Source organism: Gopherus flavomarginatus, chromosome 3 (genome assembly GCF_025201925.1).
Source record: "Gopherus flavomarginatus isolate rGopFla2 chromosome 3, rGopFla2.mat.asm, whole genome shotgun sequence".
NCBI lineage: Eukaryota > Metazoa > Chordata > Testudines > Testudinidae > Gopherus > Gopherus flavomarginatus.
This window is the reverse complement of record NC_066619.1, coordinates 15,655,417-15,679,025: the sequence shown is the minus strand read 5'-3', so window position 1 is coordinate 15,679,025 and position 23,609 is coordinate 15,655,417. Positions and strand designations below refer to the sequence as shown.

Sequence of the window (23,609 nt, the reverse complement as noted above, 5' to 3'; positions counted from 1 at the left end):
CACTGAGCGATTCCTCCCCCCAAACCAGCTGTGTTACCAGGGCAGAGTTGGCCCATGCTGCAAAGTTTGGCTCAGAAATGGAACTTTCCAACAGCTAGGGAATACCTGGATCCTTGATCTAGCAATTAAAGACGTTGGGGCCTGATCCTCAAAGGAGCACCAGGAACTCCCATAAAAGCCAATGGGAGATGTGGATGTTCCATGTAAAAGGCCCTTGATTTGGGCCTTCATCTCCATTAAGGTTAACTGGCTGCCCTGTAGGGAACCAGCAGTATTAGATAAGCCACAGGTGCCAAATTATTTTGTGTGAGGGGGGCTGTTACTTTTTTGTAGAGCTGAGACATGAAATATGTGAGGAACACAAATACTACAAAAACAAAAACAACCCTCCCTCCCCGCAAAACGTGGCAAAATAAGGAGGCAATGGAAGTTTCTAAACATTGATTTCAATATTTATTCTGTGATTAATATCACAATTCACCATAATAGTTGCACTATTTGTCATCCATTTTGATGAAACCATAATATAATAAAAATGAAAGTTTCAGCAAGAGAGTTTTTGCATATATTAAAATGCAGACTTTTACAACAGCAACAAAAATGTGCAAACCCCCTTTCTCCCCAATGTAACAAAACAAAACAAAACCTTATACTGAGGTATTTAGTCATGCTATCAATTTCAACAGAAGCAGGGGAAAAGAGAACCTAATGGATATCGCTTTGGATGCCCCTGCACTGTTTCTTCTTGGGGAATGGGATCAGATCAGTAGCAGAGTCAGAAGACTGGCTCTGATCCAATGCCCACTGAAGCCAAATACAGTCTTTGCATTGACTTCAGTGGGCATTGGATGGACTCTCAGGGCCCAAATTTGTTCTCACTGAAGCCAATGGCAAAACTCTAATGATTCTAATGGGAGGATCCAGCCTTCTAAAACCTGATAATGTGAAATGGTGAGCGCTCTCAATTTTCCATTCTGAGCCCTCTGCATGGCACAGGATTGAGGCCTTAGTGATGAGTACATGACAGGGTGATAATGGATCAGACATGCAGCACAGCCTGCTGTACCAAACAATAAAGGAAGGAAGAATGAATCCCTCCTTTAAATTTTTAACCAGGCAGGTATTCTTTTTCTTCCATACTTAGTTCCAAGCTCAACAAAATAAACATCTCAGCAGACCACCAAAACTGATACCACATATCGAGAGAGATGGTGAAATGTCAGGCTTTAAACATTTATTATGCAGATGATGTATTTCATAGCATACAGTGGTTCTGGATGTTCTATAAACGAGACTGAATTGCCATGAAGAGTGATCTCCCTTGTCTTAACAGTCTAAGAACAGCAGAAAATGATGTTTTTCTCCCCTAGCACAAATAGCTAGTCTCTTCCCCCCCAAAAAATGTTTCCTTTTCTCTTTTTTATAAAAGCGCCTAGTTTAACAAATCTGATGATTAAATTTTCAAACACAATAAATACATTTAAAAAAATAATTGTTAGTGTGACTGTGTTCTGAAGGAAACCTCAACTCCCTTTGCTTTTGACACTGGACTTGGAAAGCTTTAGTGTTATTTCTCCTGGAGATCACAAAAGGATGGGATAATAGCTTAGTGGAAAGAACAAAATTAGTATAAATCCACAGAACACCCGGAGGGGGAATAAAAATCAAGTTTAAGATTCTGAGACTTCTAAGTGAGAGGTGTTTGTAAAAATAAGGCTAAGCTTGTGAACAAAAATAAACCATAGGGCTTCTATCAATTTTCCTTTCAAACTCATCCATCACGCCAAGAATAGATACAAAGTAGTCTCCTTCAGGGGGAAGGGGAGACCCAAGCATATCACTTACTTCACTGCTCTCCCCTCTTTGTGTTTCACCCTTTATATAGATGATGTCTTCTCCAAACAGTGGTGAAATCCCTCGTGGGAAACCACACAAGTCACTTTGTGGAGAACTAAAACCTTCAATTCGGAACTAATTTCACTAGGAACCAGTCTAATCACATGCCATATAGACTTTGGGCAGATGGCTAACCACTTTGTAGTGGAAGACTCCACAAATCTGTTCTTCATTTGAGCTTCTCCCTCCCCCTTCATCCTCTCAGTAAATTTAGTTACTGTAACACTGAGAAAACATTCTTTGCCTGTGCAGCTTCATCTCAGGGATTTCCCAACGGTACCACTGCTTTTCTCCACCTAGATCCACAAACCGCAGGTGAGAAGATATCTTCTCAGGGTACAAGGCAGGACAAATTTAATGACCTATGGATGAAGGGCCAGATCCTGAGCTGGTGTGAACTGATATAGCTTTAGTGATGTTACTCCAACTCACATCAGCTGAAGATCTAACCTGACATATCTAAGCCCTGGTCTACATGGAGGACTGGAGGGTGGAGACGGGGATCGATCTAAGTTACACAACTTCAGCTACGTGAATACTGTAGCTGAAGTCAGCGTACTTAGATCGACTTACTGTGGTATCTTCACCTTGGTGAGTCAGCTGCTGACGCTCCCCCGTCGACTCTGCCTGCACCTCTCGCAGTGCTGTAGTACAGGAGTTGATGGGAGAGCACTTGGGGGTCGATTTATCGTGTCTAGACTAGATGCGATAAATCGATCCCTTCCGGATTGATCGCTGGCCACCAATTCAGTGGGTAGTGTAGACATACCCTAACTGGACTTCCTGCCCCCTCCCTCCACTGATTTAATTTTAAGGGAACAATTTTTGAAATCTACGTTTATTGAGAACACAAAGGTTGAAACTGGACAAAGCTAATGAAGAAACATAAATGGTAACTCATGTTCCTTCAAAAGGTAACTCAGTGCACACTAAGGCTATGTCTACACTAGAGAGTTTACAGCAGCAGAGCTGTCCTGATACAACTGCACCCCTGTAAGATCTCTCGCGTAGCCACTCTATGCCCACGGAAGAGAGCTCTCCTGTTGATATAATTAAACTACCCCCAACGAGCAGCAGTAGCTATGTCGGCAGGAGAAGCTGTCTCACCAACAGCACAGTACATTCTACCACTTATGCCAGTGAAACGTATACTGCTTAGGGGTTTGTTTTTTCACACCTCTGAGCGACAAAAGTTTGCTGACATAAGTGCTAGTGTAGACATGGCCTTAATAATTACAGGCTCTGGTGGCTATAAAGAATAGAAACAACAAACAAATTCACTTGGATTTTTGTACTTGACCTTACCATGAATTGGTGAAAATATTAAAAACAGAGATGGTTTTACAGTGCTGATTTATAGACATTTCCAGTGAACCTATAATATTGGATCTAGTTGTATCTTGGCACTACTGCTTCTGCTGGACACTTCCCACCACAGAGCATCTTATAGAATGCATGTTATTTACACCAGTGGTACTGATGATGCTTTCACATTCATATAGTGGACAGTCTCTCACTATTGAGAAACCTGGAAACATAAATTGGTGACCACTCTTAGATGGAGAAAAATGCTATTTTGTCCTGTTTCTTTCATTCCTTAGCAATGCTGTTCAGGGGTAGCAATGTCATAGGTAAAGTTTATTGTTATCAATGGACTTTCAAAAGATATGATTGATGGTGTGTATAGTTCCAGGGGAAAAAATACATTTTCAGTCAACATTTAGATTCATAGGTACCCATGGAACAATCAAAATTTCAAATTACAAAGCAGTTAATGGCAGAATGAACACACTTTAAATGTCAGATACAAATCACGAATCATTGAAAGATGGATTTCACATCACGAGAAATTCTTAGACACTGTCCAAAAAGGGCTGGGGGAAAATTTCAGGGCTACAGAACAAAGTAACAGGCCAAATCCATTAAACCTGAATATCTGGGTACAGGACTGCAGCTAGAAGGCAACCTCTAGTAAAGGAAAACTATGAATAAATCCTCATGCCTGGCGGTGGAGAAGCATTTGAACAGAATTACTGTCATGTGGCTTGGCTTTGCTTCTTGGTGCTCTAAGAAAATTCCCAGTGATTAGGTGAAAATTCAAGTCTTAGAAATGCAATTTCCAATTCTTCTCTGGGTTCTTCTTTTTCCCTTCCTTTGATACATTCAGAGGTCAATTCTGAAATGTTGCAGACTATACTGGGTGAAAGACAGGAGCCACAGAAGCTGGCATGTATACTGGGAGGGCTGGGAACAGGAGCTGGAGATCGTGGTTATTGGAGGGCTCAATTCGATCATTCACACATTTCCCCATATGGCCTGTATTTTAGGGGTTGTTTTTCTTTTTAAAAAAAAAAGCTAAACCCAAAAATAAAACAAAAAATCACTTTTAAATTCTTTGTTCAAGTCTGAAAAAGTAGCAGCAGCACATGGATATATTAAGCTGCTTAAATAATTATTCTGATTGGCTGTGGACCTTCTAAAGCAATCAAATAATCAACTGAGGATAACCCACATATCACATTACATCAACCTTGAACATTTTTGTTTTCCATCTTTAGCATCGTCTTGAAACGGGGGTGAGTAGAGTTTGTGCTCAGGTTGATAAATTGTCATGACAATTCTGTGAGACTGCACTGAATCCAGTCTTAAGCAGCTGCTTCTTTCACACCCCAAGGGGCAAGGCATCAGAGGGCAAACACGTTAAGGAGGGTTTAGATTCAAAGGCTACAGCCCTGAACCTTATAACACTGTTGGGCTTTGTTGTTCTATAAAGTCCAATCTCTCAAGGATATTCACTATAAAATATTGCTGCCCCTACTGCGACACAGTCTTCTCACAGACAACCTAATGCTGAGGTACTGCAAGTGTCAGTCTTCAGAGAGCTAACCTCTTGTCATCCCTAGACTGTTTCTGGAACTTAGAAATCAGTCTTTCCAGAGAAGTCCAGTGCATTAGGCAATTTTTTACAGCTGAATCAAGGTCTTCTCTTTCTTTCTTGGACACGGTACTGTTGAGGATTCTGTTTCCTGCTGTTTTCTCTTGCTTTGTATGCACCTTAGAAAAGACCCAAGCAGAGAAGTTTTGAATAACTGTGAACCATAAAACAAATCTTCTCTCCTCTTGTGGTATTTTCTCTGTTGGAAATTTTTGCCCTCAAACTTGGCTTCCTGCAAATAATTTCTCCCCAAGTAACGGAGAAATCTGGTTCTCTCTTATACTGAACATCCAAAAAAGATCTGGATTGAATCTTTGTTCTTGTCAACAAGCAGGCAGAAATTCAATCTACTTGTCTAAGTTGTGGAGTTCAGATCCAGATCTGTATTGCCTCCAGGTGGGTGGGTATTTGGATCTGGGGGTTTGTGTTTGGGTCTCATGTTTAAACAGGAGCTACACTCCAGTTTCATGGTGCCAGAGGTGGGTTGCCGAATCCATACTTCTTACTATCAGGGGAAAGGGAAGAAAACTGAACAACAGGAGAAAAGTGAAGAAAAAATTGGAATATATCATCCTCCCACATTATAAGCACCGATCAGTAGCGCCCTAATCACAAACTGACTTTTGGAAAACAGCTTGTGAGTGTTACAAACACCAAAACAGATTTTCTAAATGAGTTTCTGAGACCTGTTGCAATAATGAAATAACGCAGATATTAATCTCTTAATGGTTAGATTCACCCAACATTGGCAGCTATGCTCAGATCACAGGTGCCTGGAGGGAGGGTTATGTACTGTCTCTTCCTTCTCTAATCTTCCATTGTAATAAGTGCTGAACAAATAAAGGGAAATTTCCACCCTCTAATTCTGTTAGACTTCATCAAGTAAGCACCAGAAGTGATGTAGTAAATAAAAGCATCAATAAAGAAGCAACTGCTAAGCCATGACATCATTTCCTGGTCACTGTACAGGAAGTGAAGTAATGGCCTGCCCATCCCTCTTTATCAATATAAAGTTACTGAAATAAGTAACTTAAAAGCATGTTTCAAATACGGGGCTGGAACAGATCTCCTTTTCCAAAAAAGAAACTGAAGTTAGTCAACAGGATCCATAAATCTGGTTAATGTTACTCACACCCCAAATGGTAAATATTGTGTTTACGTCGATCTCACAAATTTCTTGCCTTATATTATACATTAAAGCCCTAAGTCTGCAAGTTGATGAGCACCCACACATCCTGCTGGCATCATTGGGAATTAAAGCCATGCTGTCCCGTGGGACTGGCCCTTAAGGAAGGGTTTGGTGGGCAGCTTTGCTCTTCTTAGGAATTACAGACTTGCTACAGAATAGATACTTTAAAAAATAAATGTACCATATGCTTGGAAGCTGTGGTTTCTCTGCCAAACTTGCAGGTGCTTCAAAACTAATACTTGTTTTATGACTGACATGGCTCCATCTCAGTCTAAAAGCACGTCGCACATCTAATCAAGTCAAGTCACTGGCTTCACCTCTCATGCTAGACTGATCTGCCCTAGGGGCATTCTGCAAACACTTCTCAGCATTGCCAACACCACTTCAGCTTCATCGATGTGACCATTGTGTAGAACCCTAGAACAGACGGAGCACTAGGGTTTTTAAGCACGTATATCACTTAATCCTGCACGTATATCGCTTAATCTCAGGTCTAGAGAACACAGCGCTTAAATTGCAATCAGCAGCCTCTCTATAAAGGGCTCCCAATGTTTCTAACACCAGTGAAACTGCACTAGTGTTAAATATGATGGGACAAGTAGATGTGATGGCTGCTGCCTTTGCCAACTGGAGATTGAACTGGGCACCTCCAGAGCTCAAAAAGCATGAGCTGCGACAGCCTGCACTAAAGAATCAAATCTCTCTAGCTCGGGCTGTAACAGACTCCTCTCTCTGCGCACTGGGCATGGAGGCTGGGGACCTGTAACACATGCTCACCAGTGAGTTATGTCCTTCCTCGGATCCAAGAAAGCTCATCCTCAGTGTCTGAGGCCCAAAGCAGTTTGAATTCCAGACAAGCTTCCACTGTGCGACAGCTGCCATCTTGTCTGACTCACCAGGGATTGAACCAGAGATTGCCAAAGTTAAAAGCATGAGCTGTTACCGTTTGAGCTGAAAGTCCCTAGCTGGGGCTGTAACAGACTCATATCCTCTGTGAATTGGACACAGAATGGGAATTGTAACACACATGCACCAGTGGGTTACGCGGGTAAGGCCAGTGAGGTGTACTGTGGCTTGCTTCTCGTACTACCTCTAACTCCGTCTCTAGCCATTCACATTGCTCTCCTCTTTAGTGGAACGAAACAACCCGCTCTGACCCTCCTCCATATCAGAGGCTGTATTAGTTACACCGACTAAACAGACTATGCTTCTGGCAAATAAAAAAGACAGGGACAGCCTCCTTCTGAGTTCCACGTCTATACAATGCAAACTGAGACACACTGGTTAGGAAAGTTTAGCTGATTAGAAGCCAAACCTGAAAGCTATATTTTCAGCTTTTCTTTTTTCCTTTCCAATGCCATATACTTGTCACCTTCTGTTTACCGGTTTCCAAAGAAGAACTTCAAGTCTTAATTTTTCCCTCACCTTGTCTATTATTAGGACCAAGCATAAGGGACCTGGTTTAAATGTATAATTACAACTGTGACAGTAATTACAATAAAGCACTCTTTAAACAAACAAAGTAAGTTACAAAAAATAAATGGATTATAGTTTAGTGGATGAGGAATACTGCGTCTTTAGTAGCAAACAGCTGCAGAATGCCTGTGTTTCTAAGAGTTACCAGTGCAGAGTGTACATTTTTTCAATTACCTTGACAGGTTACTGGCAAGAAGACTGTGGCTATGATACTTCTAAAGTGGCTTTTGGATTTTTTTTAACTTCTTCTTCCAATTTAACACCCTCGTGCCAACCATTCAAGCGCTCACATTATAATGTTATTTTCATATTTCAAAGTTGATAGCAAATGTCCATTTAAAAAAACCTAATAAAACAACAACAAAGAAAAATGAAAACCCAGTGCAAATAAATAAATCATCTTGTGTGAAATCCTAACCTAGAACTAGGTGTTTCGTGGGGATTTTGCAGAGGGAGGGTCGGGGGGAGAATAAAAAGTTGAAGACAAGAGGAGGGGAAAAAATAATAAAAGCTTCGCTTTGACAAAAGCCGTCAATTACCGGCGTCTGGTGTGGAACGTGTCTTTCTTTGTCTTCCCAAGACATCTGCTGTGTGTTGTCTCCTGCCAGTTGGCTGGTGCAAGCCAAGAGAATGGCGTGAAAACAATGCTAGCCTGCACGTCCACTTGCTTTTCAAATTCTCCGTGTTCTTTCTAAAGCCAAACAACAACACGGTGGGATGAGCAGCTGCATGAGCAATGATTTAATAAAAGAAACCTGAAACAAAAACTCAGCAGGAAAGAGGGGTGGTGCTCCGCAACGCAGCTGAAAAGAAACATGCTCCCCTGCCCCCCAACCTCATGAACAGATTCTTAAGCATGCTGGGGTTTGTCTTCTTAGGTATTTTCTCATAAAGGTTCTTGCTTCTCTCTCCAGTAGCTGATCAATTTGTAGCACAGTTCCTTCCTGTTTCCTTTTAAGGTGCACGTCTTCTTCCTGCTCCCTTCCATCCCCACCGCCCCGCGTTCTCAGGCTGTCAGTTTCTGGATTGTCTTGTTGTAGTACTGTGTGATGGTGGGCGTCAGGGGGTTCCAGTTGTTGGCGTGCAGCTCAATGACCTCGAGGAGGAGGGACCGTGTCAGCATGGACTCCGAGGGGCACAGCATCTTGTCACGTGCTATTGCCAGCAGCTCTGTCATCATCTCAGGCAGCTGGTCCTCCAGCAGCCGGCCTGTGCTTTGCAGCTGTCAAGAGAGAAGGGTTGAAAGTTGCATGTTAAAGTGCAAGTCACCACTCCAGTGTTTATTATTGTTCAGTTTTAAAACTATCCTGGTTGCAACTAAGATGTCAGCTTGGGCTTGTCATGTAGGGTGGTGGGGGGCTCAAGGGAAATATAAAGCTCAGTTAATCACAGCATTGCTACCAGAATCCCTCACTTTGTGGAGACTCTCCTGGAAAGCTATCCTGCCGGCACCCATGCTTGTAAATTATTAAAGTGCAGAGCTGGATGCAGGCATATGGCACCTCTGAAAAAAGTGATGCTGGCTGCAGAGAAACAATGGCAGAAGAGCCACAGATGGTCTGATGTTTGCTGTCATGTAACAACTTAAGGGCTTCTGGAGGCTACACTTAACAGCATTCAACTATAAGGACAAAATATTTACATAATAGGGCTGATTTCAAAAAGTGTAGCCATCCTTTCTGGAGACGAAGTCCTCACCTGCATTTGGCACCTGCAGCTGAGATATGAGTGCAAATCTTGAGATCTTGTACGCTGAATTACCTGGTTATGGGTGCAAATGTGACATAGGTACGGTGTGATAACTGGGCCTACAAACTTATCTTTATTGTGAACTCAACTGTAAGAAAGTTTAAAAAGTGTCACAATAACCTGTGACAATAAATGTTGATGGGAGAAGATACAAAAAAGAGATACAAAGACTGAATTAGTCCAAATAAAAAGGCCCTACTGATATAACTCAAGATCATGCCTGGCAAACAAGAAAAGTGTGCAACCGTAAATTAACGAACCAAAATTGGTGTGTCAGAAATTAGGCCTAATTGGTGGACAAAATAAGGAGGAGGATAGGCTATTCCAGTCAAGACTCTGCTTTTTGTGTCCTCCAAAAGAGACTTTGGGGAGAAAAAGCTGGCTAGCGCGATGCTGGCTGACTGAAAGATGGGGAAAGAGCGAGCTTTATCAATATGGCTGCCACCACCATCGCCTACTGGGATCCACAGGACCTTCTTCATCCTAACCCTGAAAGATGTCCTGACCAGACAGGGCCAGAGAGTGGGAGACAGATGCTGACATCGCCACCTCCATCAGCTTCAGATCCCAACCCCACCTGGAATGTGAAACTTTGTCCCCCACACACTGTGTCCTTTTCCTTCCCTACCTTAATCATTCTCTTTCCCCTCTCTCTCCTTTTCCCTTTTGTCCAACAAGAGTCTGGTTTAGATGGCCAAGCTTGCATATTTTGCCACACTGCTATAAGTCTGTGACCAGAAAGGCAGCTAAATGCAATGTCAAAAACATCTGATGCTCGTAGAAGTTTGCCAGGTCTCAGAGTGGCTGCTAAGGTGAATACGTGCTCTTCTTGTACTTTTCCAGTAGCAGGGCTGCAGGTGAAAGATGAAGTTTTGATCTTTGTTGTATTTTTCACTCCTCTTTTTGTGTGCGTTCACCTTGTTTTGTCTTAACAGAAGCAGGATTGCGCTTTAAGAACAGCAATAACAAATTGGAGAAATGGTCTGAGGTAAACAGGATGAAGTTCAATAAAGATAAATGCAAAGTGCTCCACTTAGGAAGGAACAATCAGTTTCACACATACAGAATGGGAAGAGACTGTCTAGGAAGGAGTATGGCAGAAAGAGATCTAGGGGTCATAGTAGACCACAAGCTTAATATGAGTCAACAGTGTGATACTGTTGCAAAAAAAGCAAACGTGATTCTGGGATGCATTAACAGGTGTGTTGTAAACAAGACACGAGAAGTCATTCTTCCGCTTTACTCTGCGCTGGTCAGGCCTCAGCTGGAGTATTGTGTCCAGTTCTGGGCACCGCAAGAAAGATGTGGAGAAATTGGAGAGGGTCCAGAGAAGAGCAACAAGAATGATTAAAGGTCTTGAGAACATGACCTATGAAGGAAGGCTGAAGGAATTGGGTTTGTTTAGTTTGGAAAAGAGAAGACTGAGAGGGGACATGATAGCAGTTTTCAGGTATCTAAAAGGGTGTCATCAGGAGGAAGGAGAAAACTTGTTCACCTTAGCCTCCAATGATAGAACAAGAAGCAATGGGCTTAAACTGCAGCAAGGGAGATTTAGGTTGGACATTAGGAAAAAGTTTCTAACTGTCAGGGTAGTTAAACACTGGAATAGATTGCCTAGGGAAGTTGTGGAATCTCCATCTCTGGAGATATTTAAGAGTAGGTTAGATAAATGTTTATTAGGGATGGTCTAGACAATATTTGGTCCTGCCATGAGGGCAGGGGACTGGACTCGATGACCTCTCGAGGTCCCTTCCAGTCCTAGAGTCTATGAATCTATGAACAGCTCACAAGAACAAAAGCAGGGACAAAATCAGAAAGGCCAAGGCACAAAATGAGTGACACCAACAAGAGACAGAAAAGGCCAAAAGAAGAGGTTCTTTAAATACATTGGGAGCAAAAGAAAAATGAAGGAAAGTGTAGGTCCTCTACTTAGCAAGGAAGGAGAGCGAATAAGTGATGACACCAAAAAGGTGAGGTGATTAATGCCTATTTTCTTGAGCCTTCACTAAAAAGGTTAATGGTAACCAGATACTCAACACAATTAATATTAACACCAAGGAGGAAGGAATATATGCCCAAATTGGGAAAGAACAGGTTAAAGAATATTTAGGTAAATTATTTGTATTCAAGTCGGCAGGGCCTGATGAAATTCATCCAAGGGCCTTAAGGAACTAGCTGAAGCAATCTCAGAACATTAGCAATTATCTTTAAGAACTCAGAGGATAGGCAAGGTCTCAGAGGACAGGAGAAAAACAAACATGGTATCTATCTTTTAAAAGCGGAACAAAGAGGACCCAGGGAATTGTAAACCAGTCAGCCTAACTTTGATACCTGGAAAGATACTGAAATAAATTGTTAAACAATCAATTTGTAAGCACCTAGCGGATAATAGGATTATAAGGAATAGCCAGCACAGATTTGTCAAGATCATGCCAAATCAACCTGATTGGCTTCTTTGATGGGGCTACTGGCCTAGTGGAAAGGGTATGTGGGGGGGGGGAGGAGGACACAGCAGATGTGATATATCTTGGTTTTAGTAAGGCCTTTGATACAGTTTCACATGACATTCTCATACATAAACTAAGGAAATACGGAGTAGATGTAATTAGGTTGAAATGGGTGCACAACTTGTTGAAAAACTGTACTCAAAGAGGAGTTATCTATGGTTCACTGTCAAATTGGGAACGCAGGGTACATTTAGTGGGGTCCCAGAGGTGTCAGTCCCGGATCCGATAGTATTCAATATTTTCATTAATGACTTGAATAGTGGAGTGGAGAGCATGCTTATAAAATCTGTAGATGATACCAAACTGGAAGGGGTTGCAAGCACTTTGAAGGGTAGGATTAGAACACAAAACTACCTTGACAAATTAGAGAATTGGTCTGAAATCAGTAGGATGAAATTCAATAGAGGCAAGTGCAAAGTAGTTCACTAAGAAAGGAAAAATCAAATGCACAACTACAAAATGGGGAATAATTGGCTAGGTGGTAGTACTGCTGAAAAGGGTCTGTGGGCTATAATGGATCACAAATTGAGTATCAGAAAACAATGTGATGTGAAAAAGGCTAATATCATTCTGGGGTGTAGTAACAGAAATGTTGCATGTAAGACACAGGAGGGAACTATCACGCTGTACTCGGCACTGGTGAGGCCTCACCTGGAGCACTGTGTCCAATTCTGGGCGCAACACTTAGAAAAGATGTGGACAAACTGGAGCGAGTTCAGAGGAGGGCAACAAATGTGATAAAAGGTTTAAAGAAAACCTGACCTACATGGAAAGATTAAAAATATTGGGCATATTTAGTCTTGAGAGAAGGGGGTACCTGAAAACAGTCTTCAAATACATTAAGGACTGGTATAAAGAGCAGTGATTGATCATTCTCCATGAGCACTGGAAGTAGGACAAGAAATAATAGGCTTAATCTGCAGCAACAGAGATTTAGGTTAGATACTCACTTTCTAACTATAAATTAAGCTCTGGAAGAGGCTTCATCATCACTTCCCGAGGTCCCTTCCAGCCCTACATTTCTATAATTCTCTAATCTTGCTCAAATAACTGGCAACCCACTTCTCAATGTTACTCACTAGGTCCTGTACTGAGGCCATGTATTCCTAAGCCTCTCAAATTTTTTTTTAATAAAATATACTACTGAACATTCAGTGGTAAATCATGAAGAACTGAACAGTCAGAGTGGGAATTTGAAAGCACTCACTCCAACAGGAGTACTGCTGAATGCTTTACCAAATCCCACTCGAAAATCAATCTGACAAAACAAAATGCATGCTGTGAGGTGATAGTCTGGGTTTTTAAAAAGCGACAAGGAGTCCTGGGTCACCTTATAGACTAACAGATGTATTGGAGCATAAACTTTTGTGGGTGAATGCCCACTTCGTCAGACATTTTTAAATGTTCATTCAGTAATTTTGCTGATTCACAAGTGTCAGTTAACCCCCAGTCATTAGTGTTAATTTAGGAAAGTTGCACTGAATTGGTAATCTATATAAAACAATGATTTTCATTTATCAGGTATGGTGCACTTCCTCTGAGAGTCTCAAGTTGCTTTAAAACAATGAATCCTCAAAACATTCTTGTGGGATAGAATACGGCATTGCAGCCATTCAGCAAAGGTGGAAATTGAGGTACAGAAAGGTTGGTGACTAGTCCGAGTTCACACCATACCAATGGCAAGGCATGGACTAGAATGCATGTATCCAGAATGCCAGACTCTGCTCCAGCCACAGTGCTGCAAATCCTTTTCCTATTATTATCTTATGGCAGCGCCAGCTATTATTAAGGTTGCTCCACACTTTCCATTATTAGACCCTGTTTTCAGTTGTTTATATATAACGTTGCCAATCTTTAACCATTTGAGCTGAAATTTCCCAAGCCAGGTGTCTGCCTCAGCCTGAGTCTTTTTGGAGAATTTCAGCCATTTCCAAGAGAGACACTAGCGAAAAATAAGTTGTTTTGTCCATGTTAAATTCTGGCAACTGTTTCTTTGAAATGCTTTCGTGCCTCCAACTTTGAAGCAGGAACTTGAAATTTGGCAAGGGGGTGGGATGGCCTTTGTGTCAGGGATGTGCCTTTTGTCAGCCTCTCGAAAAACTGCCCAAATTTGGCCAAGTTAAAATCCTTCAAAAAAAATAAAAAATTGCAGTTTGCATATGCTGAGTAGTGACTTGCTAGAGCTTTGAAGCTAAAAACTCTGACCATTCCATCCACACTGAGCATGCTCCTCCATCCAGGGCAGAGATGAACCTTCCCTGGAATTGCAACTCTCAAGATGATGTGGGCCATGCCAGGGCTGGCCCCTAAACTAAGAGCAGGGAGACTGTCTCTCCTGTGCTCTCAGCATTCGCCTCTCCTGCCATCCAGGCAGTGTCGAGGAAGAAACAGCCTTTTTCAATTGGAGAGGGGACAAGAACCATACGCGGGGGGAAGGAGACAGATTTGGAGAAGGATCCTTGGGTGGGAAGACAACACATGACTGAGACTGAAGGCTCGGGTGTGGTGGGGAGAGGGAGAATGAGACAGGAAGCCATGTGGGGAGACCGGAACTGGAAGCTGGGTGGCGGGAGGCAGTTTCATAGATTTTAAGGCAAGAAGGGACCAACAGATCATCTAGTCTGACCTCAAAGGAGATCAGGACTAGCTGGGCAAAGAGACTGGGAACCAATGTAGTGGGGGGAAAGGGATGGGGAAGAGAGACAAATTTGACAAGAAGCCAGGGTGCAGGGGAGAATGGGACTGTCTGCAAAGAGACTGGGACAAGGAACTGGAGGGGAAAGGGAGGGAAATGGGATGGGGACAAGAGCTTGACAAGAAGTCCAGAAAGGCAGACTGGGACTGGGAAAAGACGGTTACTCACCTTTGTAACTGTTGTTCTTCGAGATGTGTTGCTCACATCCATTCCAGTTAGGTGTGCGCGCCGCGCGTGCACGTTCGTCGGAAACTTTTTACCCTAGCAACTCCAGTGGGCCGGCAGGTCGCCCCCTGGAGTGGCGCCGCCATGGCGCTCGATATATACCCCTGCCGGCCCACACGCTCCTCAGTTCCTTCTTGCCGGCTACTCCGACAGTGGGGAAGGAGGGCGGGTGTGGAATGGATGTGAGCAACACATCTCGAAGAACAACAGTTACAAAGGTGAGTAACCGTCTTTTCTTCTTCGAGTGATTGCTCACATCCATTCCAGTTAGGTGAATCCCAAGCCATACCTAGGCGGTGGGGTCGGAGTGAGAAGTCGCGGCATGGAGCACTGCAGATCCGAAGGCCGCATCCTCTCTTGACTGCTGGACCAGGGCGTAGTGGGAAGCAAAGGTGTGGACCGATGACCAGGTCGCTGCCCGACAGATTTCCTGGATGGGCACACGGGCGAGGAAAGCCAGCGACGACGCCTGCGCCCTGGTAGAATGCGCAGTCACACGGCCCGTAGGGACGTGGGCCAAGTCATAGCAGGTCCTGATACAGGACGTTACCCATGAGGATAACCTCTGGGAGGAGATAGGAAGCCCCTTCATGCGGTCCGCTACCGCCACGAAAAGCTGGGGGGATTTGCGGAAGGGTTTGGTCCTCTCCACATAGAACGCGAGAGCCCTACGGACATCAAGCGAGTGGAGCTGCTGCTCCCTGCCTGAAGAGTGAGGTTTCGGGAAAAAAACCGGAAGGAATATCTCTTGGTTGATGTGGAAGGTCGAGACTACCTTGGGGAGAAAGGCAGGGTGTGGCCTCAGCTGCACCTTATCTTTGTGGAAGACTGTATACGGGGGGTCTACCACAAGAGCCCGGAGTTCCGACACCCGCCTAGCTGAGGTGATAGCTACTAGAAAGGCAGTCTTCCAAGAGAGATAAAGTAGGGAGCAAGTAGCTAACGGCTCAAAGGGGGGCCCCATGAGCCGAGACAACACCAGGATAAGATCCCAGGTTGGAGCAGGGAGTCGGACGTTAGGGTATAAACGTTCCAGCCCCTTAAGGAATCTAGACACCGTCGGGTGAGAAAAAACAGAGCGACCATCCCCACCCGGGTGAAAGGTGGAGATAGCTGCCAGGTGGACCCGAAACGACGATATCGCCAGACCCTGTTGTTTGAGGGACCAAACGTAGTCTAAGATATTGGCCACCGAAACTTCCATAGGGCGGAGACCTTTCTCCACGCACCAACAGGAGAAACGCTTCCACTTGGCCGAGTATGTCGCTCTCGTGGAAGGCTTCCTGCTGCCCAAAAGCACCTCCCGCACCGGGGTGGAGCAGCGCAGTTCAGAGCCGGTCAGCCACGCAGGAACCACGCCGCTAGGTGCAGCGACTGCAGGTCCGGGTGACAGAGAGTCCCGTGCTCCTGGGTAATCAGGTCCGGGTGAAGGGGCAGGGGAACTGGGTCGGCTATGGCCAGGTCCAGCAGCATGGGGTACCAATGTTGCCTGGGCCACACCGGGGCTACCATGATCACGTGAGCCCTGTCCCTGCGCACCTTCAGAAGGACCCTGTGGACCAGAGGAAACGGGGGAAACGCGTAGTACAAGTGGGTCGTCCACGGAATAAGGAAGGCATCTGCTATAGACCCGGGCTCCCTGCCCTGAAAGGAGCAGAACGCCTGGCACTTCTTGTTCCCCCCGGACGCGAAGAGGTCCACACGGGGATAACCCCACCTCTGGAAAATGGAGAGGGCGACGTCCGGGCGAAGGGACCACTCGTGCGATAGGAAGGATCTGCTCAAGCGATCCGCCAGCGTGTTCCGTACTCCGGGGAGGAAGGAAGCCGTGAGGTGAATGGAGTGGGCTACACAAAAGTCCCAGAGTCGCATCGCCTCGTGACATAGGGGAGAGGATCTGGTGCCGCCCTGCTTGTTGATATAGTACACGGTCGTCGTGTTGTCAGTAAACACCGCGACACAACGACCTCGAAGCTGGTGACAGAACGTTTGACAAGCAAGGCGGACCGCTCTCAACTCCCGCATGTTGATGTGCAGCTTCACCTCCTGCGGGGACCACAGGCCCTGTGTTCTCAGGGTTCCCAGGTGGGCCCCCCAGCCGAGATCTGAGGCATCCGTTGTCAGGGACACCGAGGGCTGAGGTGGGTGGAAAGGGAGCCCCGCACACACTACGGACTGGTCTAGCCACCAGTCGAGAGAATCTAACACCCCCTGGGGGATTGTGATCAGCATGTCTAGCGGCTGCCTTGCCGGCCGGTAATGTTCGATGAGCCACAACTGGAGGGGCCTCATGCGGAGCCGAGCATAACCGGTCACAAACGTGCATGCTGCCATGTGGCCTAACAGGGTTAGACATGTCCGCACTGATGTCAAGGGGGCTGCCCGCAGTCGTTGAACGATCGCCGACAATGCCTGGAACCTCGGCAACGGCAGAAGAGCCCTGGCCACGGTGGCGTCCAGGACGGCCCCGATGAACTCCACCCTCTGCGTGGGGATCAGGGTGGACTTGTCCATGTTGATCATGAGGCCCAAGGTAGCAAACAGGCCGGTGATCACGCGGATGTGGCTGCAAACTTGCAGTTCCGACGTGCCCCGAATTAACCAATCGTCTAGGTAAGGGAACACGTGGATACGACTGCGCCGAAGATGTGCCACAACGACTGCCATGCATTTTGTAAATACCCTCGGGGCCGTAGAAAGGCCAAATGGGAGGACTGCAAATTGGTAGTGAAGGGGGCCCACCACGAAACGAAGGAAACGTCTGTGGTGTGGCCAAATGGCAATGTGAAAATAAGCGTCCTGCATGTCGAGGGTGGCGTACCAGTCTCCCGGATCCAGGGATGGGATAATGGTCCCCAGGGATACCATGCGGAACTTCAACTTCACCAGGTATTTGTTGAGCTCTCGCAGGTCGAGGATAGGCCTGAGGCCTCCCTTGGCCTTGGGGATCAGAAAGTAGCGGGAATAAAACCCCTTACCTTTCTCGTTTTCCGGAACCGCCTCTGTAGCTCCTTTGTTGAGGAGCGTCTGTACCTCCTGTCGAAGGAATTACTCGTGAGAGGGGTCCCTGAAGAGGGACGAGGAAGGGGGGCGGGAAGGAGGAAACGATGTAAACTGCAGGCGGTATCCCGTCTGCACCGTACGCAAGACCCAGCGGTCCGATGTTATTTGGGTCCACGCCGGAAGGAAAAACGAAAGGCGGTTGGAAAACGGGGGGGAAGGATCCGTGGGGGAAACTGTTACTGCGCCCTCGGGCGCACCTTCAAAATGAAGGCTTGGGTCCAGGCGGGGGCTTAGAGGAGCCTTGATTCTGCCCCCCTTGGTTCCCCGAATGCCTACGCCTTCCATTCCTGCCACGGCGCCTATTGAGGTCCTGCCGTTGGCGGAACTGGGGGTATGGCCTGCGCTGCTGTTGCTGCTGTGGCCGGAAGGGTCTGCGCTGTGTTCCCGGCGTGTGCATCCCGAGGGAGCGCATAATGACCCGATTGTCCTTGAGACTCTTAAGTCTGGGGTCTGTCTTTTCCGAAAACAGGCCCTGGCCTTCGAACGGGAGGTCCTGGATGGTATGTTGGAGCTCCGGAGGAAGGCCAGAGACCTGCAGCCAGGAGATACGGCGCATCATTACCCCGGAGGCGAGGGTGCGGGCAGCCGAGTCTGCAGCGTCCAAAGAAGCTTGCAACGATGTACGCGCAACCTTCTTGCCCTCGTCTAGGATGGCCGCAAATTCTTGGCGGGCGTCTTGCGGCAGCAGCTCTTTAAATTTGTCCGCTGCCACCCATGAGTTGAACGCGTACCTACTGAGCAGGGCTTGTTGGTTCGAAACCCTGAGCTGCAGTGCCCCAGCCGAGTAGACTTTGCGTCCAAGGAGGTCCATACGCCTGGCCTCCCTGGATTTGGGGGCTGGAGCTTCCTGCCCATGACGCTCCCTGTCATTCACCGACTGTACCACCAGGGAACACGGTGTCGGGTGGACATGGAGGTACTCATAGCCTTTAGAGGGGGCCATGTACTTCCTCTCGACGCCCCTCGCCGTAGGGGGGATGGAGGCCGGTGACTGCCAGATAGTATTGGCGTTGGCCTGGATCGTCCTTATGAAGGGTAGGGCGACCCTGGTGGGAGCATCCGACGAGAGGATGGTGACAATCGGATCCTCGATCTCCGAGATCTCCTCGGCTTGTAGGCTCAGATTCTGAGCTACTCGCCTGAGGAGGTCTTGGTGCGCCCTGAGATCCAGCGGGGGGGGGGCTACTGGAGGAGGTGCCAGCCACCGCTTCATCAGGGGAGGAGGATGAGGAGACCCCCGGCAAGAAAGTGTCCAATGGGGGGTCCCCCTCGGCCCTCGCCTCTGTCTCAGGAGCCAGAGCGGAGTCTTGCTGCTTGGACCCTTCCTCTCCATCCGGGGAGGGAGGGGGGCGAGACAACGAGGCTTCCGGCACCCTGTGCTCCGCCGTCGCAGGCCTAGCAGGAAGCTGTTGGGGGCCCTGGGCTTGATGGTATGCCCATGGGGTCCAAAACCCCCACTGCTGCGGGCCTTGGTCCTGTTGCGGCGGGTCTTGGAAGAGCGCCGCCTGCCGGTCGGTGCCCAGCGCATACCCGCTGTCCATCTGCGAAGACACCGACGGCTGCCTAGAAGGCCACGGCGGGGCCGACCCTGGCTGGTAAGGGTCTGCGCGGGTTGGCAGCGAAGATGTTCTCGGTGCCGGGGATCGGTACCGGGAGTCATAGCGGTGCCGGGATTGGGACCGGGACCGGGTTCTGTCTCGGTGCCGGGATCTGGACCGGTACCGGCCGCTGCTTCGGTGCCGGGATCGGGACCGGGACCTGCCACCAGCTTGGTGCCGGGAGGTCGACCGGTGCGGCGAGTGACGGCGGGACTGGCTCCTGGAGTCACGGTGCCGGTATCGGCGGCTGGAGTCAGACCGCGACCGTCTGGAGGTCGATCGGTGCCGCGAGTGCGACCGGTACCGCCGAGGGGAGCGGTGCCGGGACTGCGAGCGGCGATGGGATCTTGATCTGCCGTGACGTCGGGACCTGGACCGCGAGCGCGAGTCCCGAGACGGTGCCGACATCATGGGAGGTACCGGGGGTGGCAGCTGAGTAGGCTCCGTCAAGGCAATAAGGTCCCGTGCCGAGGCGAAGGTCTCCGGTGTGAATGGGACCAATATCTCAACCCCAGATCTTATGGGGGAGCTTGGCGGCACCGGACTCAACGGACCCGCCGGGCCCGGAGTCGACGGTGCCGGCGGCGCCGCGGCCGATGTCGAGGCCGGGCGCTCAGTCGGGTCTGCCTGGCTGGAGTAGCAGACGCTGACGGACTCCGCTCTGCACCCGGTGCCGGAGAAGGTCGGTGCCGGGGAGTCTTCCCGGTGCCGGTGCCGGTGCGATCCGGTGCCGGCGCCGAGATCACGGCCTGCGAAGCCGCCGGGTCAAGTGCCGCCTCCATAAGGAGAGTCCGGAGTCTTTGGTCTCTCTCCTTTTTTGTCCTGGGCTTAAAAGCCTTGCAGATGCGGCACTTGTCCGATCTGTGCGATTCCCCCAGGCACTTCAGGCACGCGTCGTGGGGGTCGCTGGTAGGCATAGGCTTCTTACAGGCCGCACACTGCTTAAAGCCCGGCGAACCAGGCATGAGCCCGGTGCCGGGTGCCGGGAAGGGCTACAGCCCCCGGCGAACAACTATCTACAACACTATTTACACTTAATTACTTACTAACTATACTTAACGATCTAACTAACAACTATAACAATAACGAGAGATAACAAGGAGAGCTAGGGACGTGGAGGACAGCTATGCCGCGCTCCACAGTTCCAACGACCGACACGGCGGTAAGAAGGAACTGAGGAGCGTGTGGGCCGGCAGGGGTATATATCGAGCGCCATGGCGGCGCCACTCCAGGGGGCGACCTGCCGGCCCACTGGAGTTGCTAGGGTAAAAAGTTTCCGACGAACGTGCACGCGCAGCGCGCACACCTAACTGGAATGGATGTGAGCAATCACTCGAAGAAGAACCAGTGGAGATGAGGAACACACAGGATGGATGGCAGGCAGCGGGAGGCTGTCAGGGAAGAGAGACAGATCAGATGAAGAGCCAGAATTCCCAGGACTGGAGCTGTGAGTGACAGGGGAAACAAGCAGAAGAATCTGTGCCCACTACAGCTCATATCCCTTTCAAGCCTGGAATGGAACTCATGATTCTTGATTCCCACCATTTCACTGCTGTCAGAAAATATCTGTGAAACCTACTGGCAGAGTGTTTCGCTCTTGTCATAAACAGATAGCTAAGGGTTAATGTCTCTTTCACCTGAAGCACCTGACCAGAGGACCAATCAGGAAACACGATTTTTTTCAACTCTGGGTGGAGGGAAGTTTGTGTCTTTGTCTGTCTGCCTGCTTTTCTCTCAGCTTTGAGAAGTGACTTCTGTTTTCTAATCTTCTGTTTCCAAGTTGTAAGGACAAAGAGATCAAATAGTGAGTTATATGATTTCTTTTCTTTGGTATTTACATGTCTATAGTTGCTGGAGTGCTTTGATTTGTATTCTTTTTAAATAAGGCTGTTTATTCATATTTCTTTTAAGCAATTGACCCTGTATTTGTCACCTTAATACAGAGAGACCATTTGTATGTATTTTTCTTTCTTTCTTATATAAAGCTTTCTTTTTGAAACCTGTTGGAGTTTTTCTTTTCTGGGAAACTTCAGGGAAATTGAGTCTGTACTCACCAGGGAATTGGTGGGAGGAAGAAGTCAGAGGGAGATCTGTGTGTGTTAGATTTACTAGTCTGATTTTGCATTCCCTCTGGGTGAAGAGGAAAGTGCTTTTGTTTCCAGGATTGGAATTACAGAGGGTGGACTCCCTCTGTTTAGATTCACAGAGCTTGTGTCTGTGTATCTCTCCAGGAGCACCTGGAGGGGGGAAGGGAAAAGATTTATTTCCCTTTGTTGTGAGACTCAAGGGTTTGGGTCTTGTGGTCCCCAGGGAAGGGTTTCGGGGGGACCAGAGTGCCCCAAAACACTCTAATTTTTTGGGTGGTGGCAGCAAGTACCAGGTCCAAGCTGGTAACTAAGCTTGGAGGTTTTCATGCTAACCCCCATATTTTGGACGCTAAGGTCCAAATCTGGGACTAAGTTATGACAACTCTAGTGCCGGTCCACACAGAGGATGACAATCTACTACTGCTATCTGATATTCCATTAGCTCAAGGGGCAGAGACCTGTGCGGTGGATCTCGGACAGTCTTTTTGTTCTGTGGGGAGCACCTAGAGCAGTGGGGTCCTGGTCCATGACTAGGGTGCCTAGGTGCTACAAAAATACAAATAATATATATGAATAAAGGTTCCAACCATGCTCATGATCCATGTGGGTTTCAATATGACGCCACATGATGGAATTTCAATGTTTTCAGTTAATTTTTTTTAAACCTAGGAAATTACATACAAAAATTCATTAAAAGAACATTAATATTAGAAAGTCAAGCACTCATACCTTAGGAGATGTCAGAATTAAGGTAGTCTATGCAACCTTATTCAGCCCCTTGGTGTTTCTGCCTTATGACCACGAGACAGTCTTTAATTACATGATCCCATATTATTTTTTCCACAGGACCCGTCTCATTCAGTGCACAGGAGAGAGATGCTCTGGGGTTGAATCAGGTTTGGGTAGTGAAGGAGGCTGTTATCTGTAGGATCCCTGGCTCATTTGTTGCACAGGCTGGAAGGTGTGTAGTGAAGAAGGCAGGGGATTACAGAAGACAAAGGAAGGTCTCATGCTTAAGGCAGTTGAATGCTGCTCTGGAGAAGAGGATTTTATCTGTGCCTCTGCCACAAAGAGTCCCAATGTGATTCTGAGCAAGTCCTTTAAACCAAACTTTTCACAAGTGGTCACTAATTATGTATTCTCGTTTTCTGGGTGCCTGGCTTGAGACACTGGGGTCTGGCCTGCCCAAGTGCTGAGCACTCAGAGGTGCAACTGACGTCAATGGGAGCTGCGCTTTGAATTTATAAAGGGCACAGACAACCTTAATTCTGGCATATCCTAACTTCTGAAGGCTTGACTTTGCTACCTTGCTGTTCTTTTTAACATAGACTTTTAAAAAGTGTAATATAAAATCTAAAGCAAGAGTCAGTTGGGTGGCGTGGCACTGTGTGCACAGTGATGGGACTCATACTTAGGATTCTGGGCCCCAGGCCTGGTTGAGACCGAGCGTGCAGTGTATATACCTAAAGTGATGGCTCAATTTAGGGCTAATGAGATGCTCCAGATTTCACTGATGACTGCCAATCAGAACACTTCACTGAGGGTGGTGCAGGCCTATCATAAGGACGGTCAGTCAGGGGGAAAGCAGAAGCAGCATGTAAGGAAGGAAGAACTATGGGGGATTGAATTGGGAAGGGAAAGGGAAAGAAAATCCTCAATAATTGAAAATAAATCAGGGCAGTTAGAGGAATGTCAGTCTTTGAGCGGAAAGTGTCCTGTGTCATACAGGAGCATTTTAACATCTCAGATGGGGAACCAAGTTCTAGCAAGATTCCACTGTGTGCAGTAGATGGGACCTTAAATGGATTTTGTAACCACGTCCAAAGCTTTAGCCTGGTTACCGAGCCCTGGAAAAGTCCTGTTGAGATGAGAGATTGGCATTGCATTGGAAGTGAGACAGGAAACAACTGGGTTATATCTGGGTCCCCTGACCCAATTTGATTTGTGCTGCAAAGAGGAACTCAATACTTCACCCTTGTGGTCATTAAGTGGTTAGGACATTAACTTAACATTTCACTTGTATAATGGCCCTTCCAGGAGCTCAGAGCCAGCACACACTGGGCTGGGCACTTTCTCAGTACTGACTCATGTTGAATCGCCAGTGTTATTTCAGATATTCCCCACCTACTACGGGCCTGCCTTGACTATACATAGCTTGTGATGGGACCACAACACAAAGCAATAAGGCT

At 47.1% G+C, this 23,609-nt stretch overlaps 1 protein-coding gene across 10 annotated transcripts in view; it reads right to left on the bottom strand.

The window, feature by feature from the left end:
• Window positions 1-440: 440 nt before the first annotated feature.
• The window catches only part of CTIF (cap binding complex dependent translation initiation factor), a 348,500-nt gene continuing 325,331 nt past the window's right edge, over window positions 441-23,609 (bottom strand). For 8 of the 10 annotated variants that reach the window (XM_050944701.1, XM_050944708.1, XM_050944702.1 and 5 more), the window contains one exon: window positions 441-8,718. In XM_050944701.1, coding sequence (XP_050800658.1) covers window positions 8,503-8,718 — 216 coding nt within the window. In that variant the 3' untranslated portion in view covers window positions 441-8,502. The remainder of the gene's footprint in view (window positions 8,719-23,609) is intronic. The other 2 variants (XR_007773256.1, XR_007773257.1) reach the window with 2 other exon arrangements.